Source organism: Odocoileus virginianus, chromosome 8, assembly GCF_023699985.2.
Source record: "Odocoileus virginianus isolate 20LAN1187 ecotype Illinois chromosome 8, Ovbor_1.2, whole genome shotgun sequence".
In the NCBI taxonomy this organism is placed as follows: domain Eukaryota; kingdom Metazoa; phylum Chordata; class Mammalia; order Artiodactyla; family Cervidae; genus Odocoileus; species Odocoileus virginianus.
In genome coordinates this window covers 33,465,863-33,485,218 of record NC_069681.1, presented here as the reverse complement: position 1 = coordinate 33,485,218, position 19,356 = coordinate 33,465,863, and the positions used below count along the sequence as shown (strand labels likewise).

Genomic DNA, 19,356 nt, shown 5'->3' with positions numbered 1-19,356 from the left:
GTATGTTTTGATGTAACGCCTAGGTTATTTTATTTTTGCCCAAGGCATTCGAAGAAGATTTATAAAAAGTTGGAATTTTACCAGTTTCAATAAAGTATGATCAAGGTCAGGCTAAATTCTGCTTTTAGTTCTGTTTGATTTTTTATATACACTTCTGAGTTGTCTAGAGTGAGGAGAAGACAATAATATTCTGAAATCTGTGATTTGGTAAATAGGCCCATAAATGCTTCTTCATTGTATAAATATTTAACCTTACTTGTGCTGATTTATATTTCAAAGGCTGTGCTTCCTGTTCTTTGAACTTTCAGGACCCCTACAAGTCTTTTGGTTTGCCGTCTGTTGGGAGACTGTCTCAGTATGAAGAGCCAATGTGTCTACCTGGTGTAAGTCATTAAGCTGTGATACCAAGTGAGAGGTTAGAACCTTGGTTTATGTCACACTTTTATGTTAAAGCTTGTCAGCACCAAAGGGTGTAAATTGAATGACAAGTGAAATTCATGGGGAATCACAGTTTTTTGTTTTTAATATTTTGTACTTTATGATGTGCAGGAAAGTCAGAATTCACCTAATAGGGAAGTCTGGAGACAACTGGCTTCTAAATAAATGTTAGTTCCCGATGTTCCCAGTTCTTCTGAAAATTGTAATGAAGAAGTTTGTGGCATCCAAAGAATGGGGAATGACTTTCCTGTATTACAATTTAATCTCTTCAATAAATCTAATCCAGCTTCCCCTATATAGTCAGATGTCAAGAAATTCCAGCACAAAATCAAGTCGTTAGTTGAAATGGATTAAGGAAAACAAAATGTGCCTCATTCTATTATGTGTCGAGGACTTTAAGAAGAAGATAGTATGTATACCAGTTAAAAGTGATCAGTGTTCACTTTATTTATACTTCTGTGTTTAATGGCTGTTACTTAAATCATTTTTCTTGCATAAGAAGAACAAGGACGTACCCTTTCTGTTAATCAAGGTAATAAGTGTGTATATATGTGACATTATGTTAGCTACTGGCTGACAGGGCTGTACCATCTGTGAATATGATTATTCTGTTTGATTACTGGTATGAAGATGGTGAAAGATTACAGGAAGAAGTCTGAATTTGAAGATGTTATTGGATATATGATTTATTTCACTTTTTGAATTGTTTTTGCCCATGTGCTTTCTAAAGGGACTTGACCCCTTCCAGGCTTGGAGACTCCATGCTGTGTTCAAAGCCTGAAGGCAGAAAAAAAAAATTGTAAAGATTTAACAGGCATTGTGTGACGTTAAATGGCAGATGAGAAAACAAGTATCATAGGGACATACTTAAGCATTTTTTTAATCAAACAAAAAAAGGATTAAATAAGAATTCATAATGATTACTCGAGTTGTTAGAAGTTTTCACCATGTTGTAACAGCTAACAGGATGTCAAACATTTTGCCCTCGCAAGTTTTTGCAATTTGCAATTTTCAAACGTGAGACCTGTTGAAAGTACAAGTGATAATGGACAAACTCTACCCCCTACGGTCTTTGTCCCACCAAATCTTTCTTCAATTAATGCTGCAGCAGGAGTTTTATGTAATAACATTTGCAGTTGTGAGCCATCCATAGAAAGAAAAAACAATTAAAATGCCTTAAATGTTCTGCTTACTGCTGTTATTTGCTTGTGTGAATGTTGCATGTCAGCTAAATGGACCAAGGAATAGATAAAGTGACTGGGTGCGGGAGCGTGCACACTAGCTTTGTCTATCATTATTGCTGGGAGCAATCAACTTGATGTCAGCAGGACAGTAGATGCGTTGACAGCTGTAATTATGTATCTCCATGGTGATCACTTTTGGCCTGTCATGGAGGCCCACGAGTCCCCTCCCTTGGAAGCATTTAATCAGATTGGGCTGTCACTTGTCAGGTAGGCATGGCGGGCTGGGAGTTGTGCTGAGGGGGCGAGGTGAATTGAGAATGAAGGGTAGGACTTGGCTGGTAGTTCACAGGGTCCAGCGTGTGAAGAAAGATGTTTAAATTATGCCCGAGGTTTCCGAACAAGGAGTGGAGCCTCACACACAGGTGCTTGGGCTTTGGTGGCAATGGTGGGTTTTCTTCCGTGCTGTCTTAAACCCCATCAGATTGCACTCTGGAGGTCCTTTGCAGCACTTACCTTTTTTGGTCACAAGAATACCTACTTCAGAGTTAACTTTTGGTTTGTACTTTTCACATTCTCTAAGTCTCCTGTTTGCTTATGTGGCAAAGGTGAAGAGTTTCTTCTTATCTTTGATGACCATATTTTGTAAATGTGTTATTTTCAGACCACAGCTTTGTTCTGCTCAGAAGTTTGGTTTCGGTTCCACTTGACTTTGTTCTTAAAGCTTTTAGTGCAAAAGCTAAAATGTATTTTTGGGATAAGCTTTGTTTAATGGAGACTTAATTTGAATTTTAATTCATTATTAGAACTCTTTTTTAAAAAACTATCACTTGGAAAAAAGCTGCATAAACAGTAAATTATAAATCAGAGTTTTCATGTTTTGTTACAGTTTTAAATTGGAAATGCCAATTTGCTTTACAAAGATATTTGTTGATTATATGTAATACATCTTTATTTTACCATATATATTTTTAAATGGAAATGATGTAACTTCTTTGATAATAATTTTAGTAAATAATAAAGACACAGTTGTATCTAAGAGCCCTTGGTAACTTAACTTTTAGGATGGTGTTATTCAAGGTAACTAAAAATTTAAGTTATGAACTATAAGAGAATGTAATAAATGCTGTTTATTATCTATTATTTTACCAGTGGATTGAACATCAAGGTTCCACACTAGTTTTGTAGCAGTTTATGTAGCAAATGGTAGCATATGTTTAAAGTCAAAAGTTTTAGTACTTGTACCAGTCTCAATTTTAAACACAGCTTTAGTAAGCATGCTATGATTTTAAATAATGCATACTGGTAAAATCAGCTCCTTAACATTTTGCTACTAAAATTTAAAAAATGCAGATTCCGAGATGTCTTTTCTATTATGTAACTTGATCCACCAGTTGTCACTTTGGGGCCATTTAAATGTGGCCAGTAGGCAGATTATGATATTATTGCTTTTACAGCTGCCCTATTAATTCTTTCCTAGTTTTTATAAACACTGTGAATTTCATAGAGCTTCAACTTATGCCCTTAGGTGTGTTTTCAGAAAATAAGAAAGCCAAATATATGTTTTAAGTGTGCTGAATGACTTTCCTTTAGAATGAAGGTTTTTCTATATGAATGTGAATGCAAATATAAATATATTTTTGCATGACACTTTTACAAGTATGTACATAACAGCACTCTGGGTTTGTGCTAATGTTATCTTCCTAAACCTTACAAAGAAGATAACAGTAGTATGATTTTTTTTTTAAGAGAATGAAACCATGGTTTATCTTTTGATGTCACCGTTTAATAAAGCCATCATCGAACTCTCATGTGGATATCCTAGACAAGAGGGTCTACATGTGGTCCCTTGATAATTGCCTAAATTAAAATATTAAAGGCCTAACAGCCGCTGTGTTGACCTTTTTCTGCCTTGCTGCAGACAGATGAGCGGCTGTTTATTAGGCAGGCTTCTTCCCACAGGTGAAGAGCTCCATGAATTTGCCTCTTCTCTTCCCACCCCTTTACCATGTTGAGCATCAAAGTCCTGCTGTTCTAGCAGCTTCCATTAAATCCTTCTATCCTCAAGACCCCTAGGACATGCTTGACTGTCTTGACTGTTTTGATTAGCTTTTAAATACTTCAGATTCCAAAACTTCAGCACAATAATTTAATAAATATTTCATCCTCAGCAACTGCTCATTTGAAAGTTTTACATGGCTAACCTTTGTGCCTTACTGCTGTTATCAAACAGGGAGATGAAAACAAGACTCAGCGATGTACTAACTAACTTGTTGGCTGGTTAACAGCAATCAGCTTCTTCAAAAGAATATTTTGAACTTGTGCTTTTTTTTCCCCCTCCCATGAAAATGGCAAAATCGGAACTCTAATTGGGGCTGTGTCCTTACAAAGCAAAGCTGTGAGAAAAGCTGTGTAAACATTAAATTCTCAGGGGACTGACAGTAACAGAAAAAAAGCATTTTACAGTTGAGAGGGTGAGGCAGAAAAGGAAAGTGTTACGGAGATGAAAGCCACAGGACCAGCGTTCCTATGGAGCTGATGAGCAGAGCTCCGAGTTCTGATGCTTGGCTTGGCTGGGGACCACACTGGAATGCCCAGAAGACTCATGCTCTGTTTCAGCTGGAAGACACCCTCAGATTGCTCCAAACACATCCCACTATAGTGATGGAGAAGGTTTTTTTTGTTTTGTTTTATTTTTTGCTCTTCCTTAGTTCCTTCCTTTAGTGGATTAACAAAAATATATACATTGAACTGTGTAATAACAGATAAAGATAATTTGATCTCTCTATGTTTTTAGATTGTTTTTCTCCTTCCTGGAAGCAGAAGTATTATTTGAGATTAAAATTATCCATCTGCCTCATGGAAATTAAATTTGTTGTTAGAAAAATAGCTTCACAGTGTGAACTCTCTTTTCTTTTCTTTCTCCCAGGTCCGAGTTGACAGCGGCATTCAACCAGGAAGTGATATTAGCATTTATTATGATCCGATGATCTCAAAAGTTAGTTCGACTCTTAACGGTTCCTTTCAGTTTTCTTCTGAAATGACAATGGACATATATAATTAAAAAGTCTGGAACGGGGCCTTTACCTGAATCATGTGCCATAATTAAACACATAGTTAGGGCCACTGATGGAAAAGTGAAAGCTGGGCAGCTTTTCTTTAAGAGAAATTTCAACATCATGTTAGTTGCCAGCACTCCCCGCTCCCCAGTCCAATCACACCATCACCCCAAGCCCCACAGTAACAAACTTCTCTAACCAGTGGCAGCAAGCTAGCCCAGTACAGAGAGAAGGAGTTACGTTGTTTCTTGACCAGTCGTGAGCATTGCCGAGATGAAAGTATGAATGACGGGGTGATATCAAGGAGTTGAGGTAATAGGCTGTGTTTGTTCAGAGGACTTTTCACCTTGTCGCTTCGGTTTTTATGAATCAGTAATTACTTATGTAGACTTAGCATAATTAAATTTTATGTAAGATTATGAAATGTCTTTTTGAAATTTGACTTTCCAGAATAAATTAATCAGTCCATTTAAAATTTTAGATCCTTTAGCATGTTTAAATCTTACAGAATGTAAAATTCTGACTCTAGTAGTTCAAACTGGGTTTTATTTAGAATATTTTGTTTTTTTTCTCTAAAGTAATAGACCTGTGTTGCAACCCCTATTTCTTTCTTTCTTTCTTTCTTTTTTTTTTTTTAACCTTGCTGCTCAGTTTGTGGGATCTTAGTTCTCCAACCAGGGATTGACCCCAAGCCCTGGCCGTAAGCACACTGAATTCCAACCACTGGACCATGAGGGAATTCTCAACCCTGTTTCTTAAGATGGTTTTTTTTCCTTCCAAGTGTGCTTTTTCATGTAGTTGTAGTAAATGACCCATTTTTTCATTTTTCTTTTTTCACTTAAGTTTTTACACTAATATTGTTAAAATAAACTTTAGGTGTTTTGTTAGAGAAATACTATTAAATTAAAAAGTACATAAAAATATTATAGATACATGGTTTCATTTTTAGATAAATTATTTTGCTGTTCAGAAAAATGACCTGAAAATTAATTTTCAACCTGGCTTGATATGGAAGAGCTAATTAAATGTACCAAAAACTTGCAAACTACAGATTGTCTCATATAATAACCAGAAAATTATTTTATGAATAGTTAAGTTCCTATTGCCAATTTGTATAAGGTCTAGTGCACATAAACAGGCCCTAAATCATACAGAACAGTAAGATTTTCTGTTTTTCTAACACAGGAACCCTTTGCCTCTGTGCTCTCTTATGTGTTAAATTAGCTATTCATGGTGTCACACTTGAGAGAAAAATAATAATCCTCTGCTATTCCGGATGTTTATATTCATCCCATCCTAAATGTTGACAATTTTGATAGCTTTCCTTTCAGATTTTTTTATGCTTGTTTTTGTTACATTTTGGTTTACCTCAAATAACTCTTTTCTGTGATAGTGAAATCTAGGAGAAAAGTCTGAAATAGCTGGTTTCTGATATTTGTTTAGTTGAAAAAATCTTAATTGACATAGTTTGTACTAACAACTGAATGAATGAAATTTCAAAATATATTCTGAAAATGTGTTATGAAATATTTTGACTTTTACTAGGATGAGATGTTTGACTTATGGATAGATTGATCTCTGCCTGTCTATGTAAATGTTTGTTTGTTTGCTTTTAGCTCATCACCTATGGTTCTGATAGAACAGAAGCGCTAAAGAGAATGGAAGATGCCCTGGATAATTATGTTATTCGAGGTAAAAACAAACACTTGAGGTTATGTTATTATACCTGGAGTCTCATACTAGAAAACAGCATGAAGGTTTATTAAGTAGAGAATTCAGCAGAACGTGTGCTTACTACGTGTTTTAAGTAGAAATAAGAAAAGCTTGGATTAAGTTGACATACTAATTAAGAATATGCATTTCATTTTCTGTAGCAATCCTATACTTTACATCTGTATCTGACATGAACTTATTTAATTGAACTTATCACTTATGACCTCTCCTGGATGAACATTTAGCACTCTTCATTCTGGAGTCTCTTTATTGTCAAGTGCAGTTCAACAGCCAATTTTGTCTCTTACTGTCTTACTGTCTTTGTTTTTTTGTTTGCATTGTTTTGAGTGTGAAACTTAAAACCATATGGAGATTAAAACACAGTGACCCTTCTTTGACTACTATGGGAGTAGTAGTCAAATTGCTTCTCTGAATTAGAACAAATTATAAAATATTTTCTAGCAAATGTCATTCTCTTACCTCATGTACATACAGAATGCATTACCAAGTGTGATCCTGCAAGCCTTCAGGGTGTGTGGTGATAATGGTATTAGGAGCAGCCATTAAATTTAAATAATTAAAGTTATACTTATTCCCTTTAAGGAGTAAATTACAGGTTAAATTTTATTAGCAACTTTCATTAGTAATGAAAAGATCATTGTAGTTTAGCCTAACATAAATTATCATCAACTTCAGGGTAATGGCCTTTCATATCAAATTTAAAGTGTGAAAGATGAGTTCATTTTGCATTATGAATAAGTTGTGTGGGTCTAAGAACATCCTTCATCTTCTCTGGCATTCAGCTGTAGTAGCACTGGTCTTCCCTAGTGGTTCAGTCAGTAAAGAGTCTGCCTGCAATGCGGGAGACCCAGATTTAATCCCTGGGTTGGGAAGATCCCCTGCAGAAGGAAATGGCAACCCGCTCCAGTATTCTGACCTGGAGAATTCCATGGACAGAGGGGCCTGGTGGGCTACTGTCCATGGGGCCACAAAGAGTTGGACACGACTGAGTGTGTTTGACAGCCACAAGAACATCCATGAGAAAGACTGGCTGTACAGTTTGGTTCTTTTCTGGTGATTCACTTTATATAGCAGTGAGGCTAGGAGGCTGAATTTTGGATGCTGAAGTGGTGGAATGGTGATGGAGTGTGACGGTGGTGGAGTCTTCCTCAAGCCCGTGTGTAGCTTTCATACAATTTCAGAAAACCTCCATCGGAGTGGACACAGCCTGTCGGTCATGTCTTGACAAGTGACTGCAACTTCTTGTGACTTAGAGAAAGTGCTCTGTTCTCTGGGTGTCTCCAGCCCTGAGATGGAGCCCAGCTTGGCAGTGGAGCGGGTCAGACCCTTACTTTGCCCCTTGACCAAGTGCCTTTGTGCCGTGAACAGTCTGGACAGCTGTCCAGTGGCAGCCCAGGACAATTTAGTGACTCTGTTTTTACACATCTACTTTACCCTGCTAATTTTCGTCTGCTGGCTGATAAGTCATGCAGCCATCACTCACGCTCATGTTTTCTCTTCTAGCTTTTCTCTTATTTCAGCAGGAGAACTGTCTTCCCTCCCTTCCGTTTTACTGTCACCCTTTTTTCTTCCCATTTGTTAGCTAGTAAGTGACAGTGATTGTATCTAATCTCATGTACTGGTGATTCACCTCCATCTGTAGAAGGAAAGCTCTCCAGTGAACCTAGATGTTATTGTTAACAGTGCCATCAATATTCAGAGCTTCTAAGAATTTGAAAAATTCCCTTCACATTCTTTCTAGCTATTTTCCTAGCTCCTTTTTAGCCCCAATGGTATAGTGTTTGCTGGTTTTACAACTCTGCTGTGTTCTACCATGAGCAGCAGATGCATATTTTCTCTGTACATCGGTTAAGTCAGCCTTGAGAGGTCTGTTGTGCTACAGAAATAATATTGCCGCAAAATTATCCTAGTGCATGTTTGAGACACACATCCAATTTGCGTGTGTGCGTGTGTTTGTATGTGTTTAACTATACATAAGTAAGTGAAAGTCACTCAGTTGTGTCCAACTCTTTGCAACCCCATGGACTATAGAATCCATGGAATATTCCAGGCTAGGATACTGGGGTGGGTAGCTGTTCCCTTCTCCAGGGGATCTTCATGACCCAGGGATTGAGCCCAGGTCTCCCACATTGCAGGTGGATTCTTGACCAGCTGAGCCACAAGAGACGCGATACATAGACATAATCCAGGTACTTGGCAAGATTATTCCCAGAGGACTTTAAAGTATTTGTATGAGTTTTCTATATATTCCCCCTGACACCCGCATTCCTGCTCCATGATTGCATTTTTTTATTGTGGTTGTTAAATTATTTTTGTTGTTTCAGTTGGTAAGTCACGCCTGACTCTTTGAGACCCCTTGGACTGTCGCCTGCCAGGCTCCTCTGTCCACGGGATTTCTCGAGCAAGAATACTGGAGTGGTTTGCCATTTCCTTCTCCAAGGGATCTTCCTGACCCAGGGATCGAACCTGTATGTCCTGCATTGGCAGGCGGATTCTTTAAGATAGTGGTTAATTTCAGTTCAGTTCATTCAGTCATGTCCGACTCTCTGTGACCCCATGAATCGCAGCATGCCAGGCCTCCCTGTCCATCACCAACTCCCAGAGTTTACTCAAACTCAGGTCCATTGAGTCAGTGATGCCATCCAACCATCTCATCCTCTGTCGTCCCCTTCTCCTCCCACCCTCAATCTTTCCTAGCATCAGGGTCTTTTCCAATGAGTCAGTTCCTTGCATCAGGTGGCCAAAGCATTGGAGTTTCAGCTTTAACATCAGTCCTTCCAATGAATATTCAAGACTGATTTCCTTTAGGATGGACTGGTTGGATCTTCTTGCATTCCAAGGGACTCTTAAGAGTCTTCTCCAACACCACAGTTCAAAAGCATCAATTCTTTGGTGCTCAGCTTTCTTTACAGTCCAACTCTCACATCCATACATGACTACTGGAAAAACCATAGCCTTGACTAGACGGACCTTTGTTGGCAAAGTAATTTAGGTTTCATTATAATGAGCTTGAATGGTAAATTCATGAAGTCAAAACAGTCTGAGTAAGAATAGTTTGTCATATCACATCTCTATTGAACTTTGATACTGTAAAACAGTGGCATGGCACATGGGCAGTTTGTCAAAATGTTAAATTAGTATTGGTCTCACCTAAGTTTTTTTTCCCCCACTATGGCTGTCTTCTGACAGGAATATTCTTTTATATTTACAGAATACATTTTCATGTTTAATTTTTTAATTGATTTATTTTTTGACTGAGCTGAGTTTTCATTGCTGTGCATGGGCTTTTTCTAGTTGCCAGTGAGCAGGGGCTACTCTCTAGTTGTGGTGTAGGGGCTTCTCATCGTGGTGGTTTTTCCTTGTTTCAGAGCACCAGCTCTAGACCATGTAGGCTTCAGTAGTTGTGACACACAGGCTTTGTTGCCCCATGGCATGTGAAATCTTTCCAGACCAGAGATTAAACCCCTGTCGACTGCATTGGCAGGCAGATTCTTGGCCAGTGAACCACCAGGGAAGTCCTTCATGTTTTATTTTTAAATGAACATGTTTTCTACTGATTTGCTTCCTATACTTTATATGCAGGCATAGAAGTTACTATATTTTTAAACTAAGTGACTTAAATACAAAGTAGGCTTACTGCTATTCTTGGAAGTTTAAATGTACCACATGTAAAGCAAAGTATATTTTATTATGCAGATACATTTTTCCAGGCTTAGTCTGAAATTTCTACCTTTGATTGACTGTGATGGAATAGAAGGAGATCAGACAGGCCTGGATTCACACCGTGTCCTAGATACCATTTAGTAACTATGTGAGTTCTGTGTCTGTGAATCTCACAGTCTACATTTAAGGAATGGGGTATGAGTCTCTGCCTTATGGACTAGTCACACACTAATAAAGTAATGCTCAAAATTCTCCAAGCCAGGCTTCAGCAATACATGAACCGTGAACTTCCAGATGTTCAAGCTGGTTTTAGAAAAGGCAGAGGAACCAAAGATCAAATTGCCAACATCCGCTGGATCTTCGAAAAAACAAGAGAGTCCCAGAAAAACATCTATTTCTGCTTTACTGACTATGCCAAAGCCTTTGTGTGGATCACAATAAACTGTAGAAAATTCTGAAGAAGATGGGAATACCAGACTACCTGACCTGTCTCTTGAGAAACCTGTATGCAGGTCAGGAAGCAACAGTTAGAACTGGACGTAGAACAACAGACTGGTTCCAAATAGGAAAAGGAGTACGTCAAGGCTGTATATTGTCACCCTGCTTATTTAACTTATATGCAGAGTACATCATGAGAAACGCTGGGCTGGATGAAGCACAAGCTGGAATCAAGATTGCTGGGAGAAATATCAATAACTTCAGATATGCAGATGACACCACCCTTATGGCAAAAAGCAAAGAAGAACTAAAGAGCCTCTTGATGAAAGTGAAAGAGGAGAGTGAAAAAGTTGGCTTAAAGCTCAACATTCAGAAAACTAAGATCACGGCATCCGGTCCCATCACTTCATGGCAGATAGATGGGGAAGCAGTGGAAACAGTGTCAGACTTTACTTTTCTGGGCTCCAAAATCACTGCAGATGGTGACTGCAACCATGAAATTAAAAGACGCTTACTCCTTGGAAGGAAAGTTATGACCAACCTAGATAGCATATTAAGAAGCAGAGACATTACTTTGCCAACAAAGGTCCATCTAGTCAAGGCTATGGTTTTTCCAGTGGTCATGTATGGATGTGAGAGTTGGACTATAAGGAAAGCTGAGTGCAGAAGAATTGATGCTTTTGAACTGTGGTGTTGGAGAAGACTCTTGAGAGTCCCTTGGACTGCAAGGAGATCCAACCAGTCCATCCTAAAGGAGATCAGTCCTGGGTGTTCACTGGAAGGACTGATGTTGAAGATGAAACTCCAATACTTTGGCCACCTGATGCGAAGAGCTGACTCATTTGAAAAGACCCTGATGCTGGGAGGGATTGGGGGCAGGAGGAGATGGGGACGACAGGATGAGATGGTTGGATGGCATCACCGACACAATGGACATGGGTTTGGGTGGACTTCAGGAGTTGGTGATGGACAAGGAGGCCTGCCGTGCTGTGGTTCATGGGGTTGCAGAGTCGGACATGACTGAGCAACTGAACTGAACTGAACTGAAGTGGCGTTAGGAATGTAGACGGTATTTGCACGGTGCTTGCTTATGGAGTTCAGGAAATTTAGTTCCCATCTTCTTTTCTTTCTCTTCTCATTACAGTTGTAAAACCACAGGTTTAAAAACTGTGTGTCATCAATCATTATCAATTAGTTGGTGTTATGTGAACTGTATTTAAACCATTAGTAAGCCATATTGAAAGCCCATTTTAGGCCATTCCTAGTACTGTGTAGTGAGTTACATGCCTTCATTGCACCGTGTTCTTCTTCTTTTTCAAAGCATTTACCATAACCGTAATTAAAGTATTGGTTCTGCAGTTAATTGCTGTTGGATTTTCCCCTAAGAGTATTAGGTACATGAGGGCACTGGTGGTGTTTTTATCTTGTTCACTTGTGTATTACTAGTGCTAAGCAGTTCCTGACGCATGATAGGTGATTAATAAATATTTGTTTACTGGGTGAAGGAATGAGAGAGAGAGAGAGATACTGTCTATATTTCAAAGAATTTCTAGTGTACTTTGATGGAAAATACAGAAGATAAGTGTAATATAAATTCATAGGTGCCAAAACAATGGATATCAGAGGAGAAGAGGGTATCTTTCTTTTTTACACCTCTCCCTTTTTGTCCTTTGAAAGTAATGTTGAGTACGTTAGGACTCCTAGGGGCCTCTCTTGAGAATATTTTACTTGTGCTTCCTTCAAACGACTCCTCAGAATAGCAACATTTTTAAAAAGGCTAGGAACTCACCATGTTGGAGAAGTAAAGGCAATGGGCACACTGAGACATGCATCCTTGAAGTCTGTAACTTGCTATTGTCTTTTGGGAAAATAATCTAGCACTAGATGTTAAAAGTAGGTGCCCTTTCATCTCACTGTTCCGTTTTGCGGAATCTGCCCTGTAGTGTTAAAAGACTGAATTGTGAGATGCCGTTTACAAAGACATTTATAGCAGCCTTGTTTGTAGTAGCCAGAGTTTTGACCAGCCTCAGTGTCCACTCAATGGACAAGTCTTTACAATAAAATATTGTGCAATTGTGATAGCTGTATATATTACTAAAATAGAGAAACTCTCCAATCAGTTTGGAGAGTAATGCATAGTGCAAACATTTAGTTAAAATCTTCCCGTCCTTCACTTATGTTTGAATGAGCATAGAGAATACTTATACATCATACTGAAATATATATATATTATATATACATTATATAATGTCCATATGGGAATGTCCCCAGTTGTTCCCCACAGTGTGTTTTTTAACCTGCTTTTTTTTTTTTTTTTTTTTAGCCCTATTGTGGTCCATTCCAAGTTTTTGTGGCTATATCTCTATTTTCTCGCTCTCTTTCTATGTCATAACATTAACTTCTCAGAAGAGCCAGGGGTAGAACATCTCACATTCCAGATTGGAGGTTCAGTACTGGCCCAGGGAACGTACTTGGGAAATAAGCTGGAAAGTTGGGGGTAACAGTTGGCCAGTGATGTCCACGTGTTTTGAATTGGTGACTTTGAAAGTGGCTCAGTTACTAAACATTAGGCGATTTCAGAGTGTGATTGTGGGACTAGATGGCTGAAGTGGAAGAATAGATTATTTAAGAACTGAGCTGAGATAATGTTGAATGGATCATCTGCATGGGTCATACGACTAAGGATCAGAGGAAAGGTCAAGAGTTGGGTAATGTAAATTCTTTAGTGAATATTGCATTGTGCCAGGGATGCTGAGAGATGATAGAGAATTGAGAAGCTTCTCTGACCAGATAAAATGAACCTAGAGGAAATGGAAGCTTCTCCAAGGATTGGAAGAAGTGATGTTTTGGAAGTGGCAGTGAGGGTCGCCTGAGGAGAAGTGAGGTCCCTGAGGGCATTGAGGATTTCAGGTAATGCAAGGAAGTGAGTTGTAGAAGGAAATGGCAATCCACTCCAGTATTCTTGCCTGGAAAACTCTATGGACAGAAGAGCCTGGCAGGCTACAGTCTACAGGGTTTCATAGTTGGACACAACTAAGCAACTGGCCACTAAGGAGGTGAGTGGAACATCCCGTGAAGATGCTGGGTCTGCGGTAGATGAACCAATCCCAGAGCAGTGGTCTCAGCAGGTGTGGACCAACCTGGAAAAGAGGGCATGGGTGTTTGGGGAGGGTGGGGGCAGTTGAGTCCTCTGAGGTTCCGAGAATGAGGGATGCACGGAGAAGTTTGCCCTCCTGGTGGTGGATGCAGAGTTCCGAGAGTAACAGCGGTGAGCACTTGGGCTCAGAAAAGAGGTTTCAAATGCATTCTGAGGGTCTGTATACTTCATCTCAGTAAGTTCTGATTCCACTTCCTGTCCTCTGGCCCTGGAGTCCCAAGCCCACGCTCAGTGTCACGGCTGAGTGCTGTAGCTTCCTATGTGGGTTCTCCACAAGTCCTTGTTCACGCACCAGTCTGCGCTTTAGTGGGTTGGTGTACAAAGTACAAACCCAGAGACCACTCCCCTGCTCGAGTGTCTTCCCGTTGCCTCTTCGTGGACCCCATGGCCTCGTTTATACCACTGTCTCCTGCTTCACTGCTGTCTGCATTTCCAGGTTTGCACCATCTCCCTACCTGATGGCCTTTCATGGTTAAGTCAGTCTAAGTAGTTGGTATAGAATCAAAGATACAGAGAAAGATACAGTTCAGTTTCTCTCCCAGGTAACAGTCGAGAAGGGAGGTGTCAAGGGTCAGTAAGGTGACTCCAGGATCACAGCAGATGGTTCTCATTTTAGGGCCCACAGCAGCTGCTTTTCATGCCTCTCATCCAGGCTCAGCAGGAAGATAACAGGAGCAGGGGAGTTCACGCTCACTGATTTTCAGGGCCTAACCCAGAAAGTACCCTCTATTTCTGCTCCTGTCCTATTGTGGGTGAGCCTAGGTGGTCGTACCTAGGTGCTCGGAAGATGGGAGATGTAGTTGATAGCAAGGTGGCCATATCCTCGGCTAAAGCATACCATTTCTCTTATTAAAGGAAGGAAGGGAAAGTAGATATTGGCAGACAGCTAGAAGAAATAAGAATATATAAATGTATCTGCTCTGTTTTGAAAACACACACACACATGCAAGGCTAGGACTAGTAAGATGACTCTTTTTTTAGGAGGTGGCGGGATGGTCTGGTGGAAATGATTAGGGGACAGCAAATAGTATTAGTACATAGGATGAAAGGGAAAGACTTCTTTGATTATACATTTTTGTATAATTCTGACCTTTAGATCCATCTTAATATTTAAAAATGAATATATAAAATCATTAATGTTCTGGGGCGAAAACTCAAAGTGAAATCCAAGCAAACAGATGGACAGGGCTGTATGAATAATACAGTCATGCTGAAGGAGAGAGAGGGGGAAAGCGAATCTAAATAACTTTTAATAGTATTTTTACTGGATACCCTCAAGGTAGAGATAAAATACGTCTAAACAAACATTAAGCTCTAGTTAGGAGGTTTATTTTTCTTAGTTCATGGGTTAGCAGCTCTGAAACCAGTTGATGTATATTCTGGGATTGAGGAAATAAATATATGTATTGTGGATAAGAGGAGTCAAGTTTCTCATTGTCAGAGAAAGGAGTTACAGATGTGGGAATGGAAAAGCGTGGGATGAACCCTGCAGTGCTGAGTTGGAAGTTCAGTATGACTTCATAGTTTTTGACATAGATTGAAAAATAAATAAATACGTGTTACTGCATTTGTAATTTTCTGTGTGTGTATATATGCACTGGCTAGCTCAGGATTTCTCAACGTCAGCATCACTGAGGTCTGGGGTAGACACATATTTGTTGTGGAGTGGGGCTGTCCTGTCTCTGCATTGTAGGGTATTTATCAACATCCTTGGCCTCGTCCCACTAAATTTCAGTACCATCTCCTCAGTTATGACAATCATGGACTTCAGACATTGCCACATGTCCCCTGAAGGAAAACCTTGCTCAGTGATTGAGAACCTGCTGTCCTGCTGAGAGGGTCACAGAAGCGCTGACACCCATAGCAAGGAGCACACCAAGCACCCAGATCTTGTTCTGTGAAGACCGTCCTCCCATAAATGGAACCTGCACTCCTTGATAAAATGGCTGCTTGCAGAGAGTAGAAGATGAGAGATCTTATATAAGATATAAGATCTCTTATACAAGAGATCTTATATAAGAATGTAATCAAGTGGCTCAAGAAATGAGGATATGCCAAAAAAAAAAAAAACGAAAAAAAGACCCAGGAACCAGCTTTCAGGGGCTTCTGTTGGTAATTCTCAGAACACCTTAGCAATAAAATGAATAATGCTAGGAATAGATTAAAATCCATGAAATGAAGAGTCCATGAGTTTATACTGATACAAATAGAAAAGGTAAATGAGGGTGGGGCTCACAGCCTTCCTTACGGTAGATCTTAAACTAATAAGTGTAGAAAACTCAGTACTCGGCAAACACCAGATTGTTTGGGTGAATCATCAGTGATTGATGTTAAAATTAGTGGATGAAAATATGATGAGAGACAGGTATTTGCTTAATTTATAATATCTCTTCAGATGATAACTAATTAATTAAAATGGGAAAAATAGTACCTTTAAAATGGATAAACCTTGAAACTTGCCCAAAAGGTTAAAATGAATATCACTGGTAATGGAACAAAGCAGCAGCCTGTGCCTCTCGGTTTGATGCACTGAAAAGTCCACATTCTTTCTGTGCTATTCTGGCCAAAAATGTGTAACATGAATATAATCATGAGGAAACATCAGGCAAACCAAACTGAAAGAAAGTGTACAGTACAAATGGCTTGTGCTCTTCCAAAGTGTCAAGGTCAAGAAACACAAAAACGGATCAACTTATCTACATCAAAGGAAACTAAGGACACATGACAATTAAATGCAACATGTGATCCTGGATTAGTTCCTGAACCAGGAAAAAAATGTTTTCCTTTTGTAGAAAAGGTCATAAATAGGACAGCTGGTGGAATTTGAATCAAGTCTGTAGATGAAATGATGATACTGTTGTCAGTGTTAATTTTTAGATTTGGTCATTGTACTGTGATTGCAGGAGAGACTCAGCTTGGTTTTAGGAGATGTGCCCTGAGATATTTAGAGGTATTTACCTGCAGCTTAGCCTCAAATGTTTAAGAAAAAAAAAAAAATTGTGTGTGTATACCTAAAGAGAGAAACAATGAATGACAAAACAAATAAAGGTGGTCAGATGTTAACATTGGAGAATCTGGGTAAAGGATCTATATGCTCTTTGTACTGTTTTTGTGAATTTTCTGTAATTCTGAAAATATTCCAAAATGAGAGATTAAAAAAAAAAATAAGTAAAGGGGAGCATGTGCTGCCCTCCTCCCAAAGCTAACCTTTAAGGAAAAAAAATGGAGACCCATTTGTGATATGTACTATATATCATTCATCTGACTAATTCTAAAGGATTGAGGGCTTAGAAAACTGTTTTATGAGGAATAGTGGGTGGTTTGCTATTTAGTTTGATAACTATTTAGTTGTTCAAATGATTTTTTTTTTCCTGGAGCCGATTGTGAGCTTTTGTTAGGATAAAGCTTCTTTAGAACAAAGATGTAATTTGGTTAAAGTTAATTTCTGAGCCCCCATGAAATAAGCAGTGGCTTTTGGCCTCTGTGTGATCCTGGCAGCATGTACAGCTCATGTCTGGCCCGTGTTTTGGAAGCAGCAGGTAGTCAGGAGAAGGCTGCTGCTGGGGGTCCTCTCTTCTGTGGCCTGGTCATGATTTCCCATGTAGATGGGACCCCGTGAACTTTGGCAGAGGTCATCCTCAATTCCCAGTCCACATCTCACAGTCATAATTTTTATGAGTATGTGATTAATAATATCGTTAAAGTTATAAAACTAAGCCTGAGGGCACCTCAACTGTCTGCTTATTGTTTGAACAGGACCAGCTTGTATAACGGGCATTGTCTTAATTGGAACATGGAAAGTAAACTGAGTACAAAATGGTAACTTTCAAATATGCATGCTGTCCTTTAGGGTTGAGTGCTTTTTATTCTTTATCTGATCTTTGGAGCTTTGAGATTTGATTGTTTATTAGTCCCTTAATTGACTTTAGAATTAATTAATATAGAGTAGTTTTTGGAGCAGTCAGTTGTGGGATCTGGATTTTGGTTATCTGCCATTAACCCTTGTCTTGCCTTGTTCCTTAGGAAAGGATAATAGATGATGACTAGTAATATGTAATATTACGTAGTAATGTGTGATATTTTATTCAGAGAACATTAAAGGGAAAGTGCTCTTGTGTATTAATTTCATCCCTAAAACACTATTAGCAAGGTAAAAGTGTATGTTTTCATGCTCTATTTACTAATCAAGTAGAAAAATTTTTTTAAGTCCATGCTTCATTTGTGTGGTTGAGCGGCTCTGTTCTTTGATGTCCAAAACATAAATTAATATTTGCTGATGTTTCCTTTGAGTTACATTTTAAAAAATCGCCTCTTTTTCAACTTTGAATATGGGATTGAAGTACAACATCATTTATCCTGTAAAACTGCATGCATTTTAAATTTGGAGGTGTCATGGTCTTGAATTGATCACTGGCATCAGTTTGTTCAGATTATCATTAACTGTTTCTGAAAGTTGTATTTTACTGAAGACAGAGCCCAGCGCCAACAATTCTGGCATTGGCCTCACAGAGGGAAAGAAAATTTATACCAGCATGAGACTATCACAGAAAAGCCAGTAAAGCTTAAATACAGAATATGGTGCATATAAAGTAGACAGTATTGTTTTTATTTAACTGGAGGAAGAAAAGATAAAATTGCTGAGAGACTGCCTTTCTAAGTTATTTACTATTTACATAAAATAGCTTATAAATCAAAACATTCTGAATTGTTAAAGTGTTTATGTGCTTCTGCTAAGTCACTTCTGTCATGTTGGACTCTCTGCGACACCAAGGACTGTAGCTCTCCAGGCTTCTCTGTCCATGAGATTCTTGTCCAGGCAAGAATACTAGAGTGGGTTGCCATGTCCTTCTTTGGGGATCTTTCCAGGGATCGACCCCACGTCTCTTGCATCTCCTGTACTGGCAGGTGGGTTCTTTACCACTAGCGCCACCCGAGAAGCCCACTGTATGTATAAGAACACTGTATTTTAGAAATGAAGTTACTACTACACCTTGATCTTCTAACATGTATCCTTTCCAGTCCCCCCTCTAGGATCATGCTTTTTCCAAAACTTGTTGGATTAGTCTTGCATGTCTGTGCTTCATTTTCTGTTCTGGATTCCTTCAGGTGAATGTCCACCTCCACGATCTCTGTATTCTGATATATGTGCATTCTCATCTGCCTGCTAGTCTGAATTCTAATGATTCAGACATTATCAATCCATCTCACAGGCGTCTCTCATTTAGCCTGCAAACTGTGCATCCAGTTTTTTCCTTCCAGCCTGTTCCTTCCCTGTAAGTGGTGTTGTCTGTGATGTTGCAGAGTCAGAAGTTTGGCTGTTGGTGCTTGGCTCACTTTCCCCATCCTTGCATCTCCTAAATCACCAAGCTCCATCTGCTTCCCAGACATCTCTCAAGTGTAACTGCCTTTCTCCTATCTAGTCCACTCCCTAACTGTGGACTGAGGCCTTGCCATTTTCCAGCACATCTCTTGCAGTTATCAGCTTGCTTTTTCCCATCTTCACTCTCGAACCTTCCCAGTCCCTTTTGTAGCAGCACCAGAGTGATTCCCGGAATGCACAAATCTACTCATGTCTGCCCTGTTTCAGCCATTCTGGTAGCTCTCGAGGTAAAGTGAAGTCTTTGCTAGGCTGTTAGACCCTGAATGTTCCTGTCTGGCTTCTCTGGGGCGCCAGTCCTCTTTGCTC

At 39.2% G+C, this 19,356-nt stretch overlaps 1 protein-coding gene across 1 annotated transcript in view; it reads left to right on the top strand.

Annotated features, from left to right (window-relative positions):
- The window catches only part of PCCA (propionyl-CoA carboxylase subunit alpha), a 337,509-nt gene that overhangs the window by 157,996 nt on the left and 160,157 nt on the right, over positions 1-19,356 (top strand). Inside the window, exons 14-16 of the mRNA XM_020898588.2 lie at positions 309-383; positions 4,549-4,617; positions 6,295-6,370. Of these exons, the coding sequence (XP_020754247.1) occupies positions 309-383; positions 4,549-4,617; positions 6,295-6,370 (220 nt within the window). The remainder of the gene's footprint in view (positions 1-308; positions 384-4,548; positions 4,618-6,294; positions 6,371-19,356) is intronic.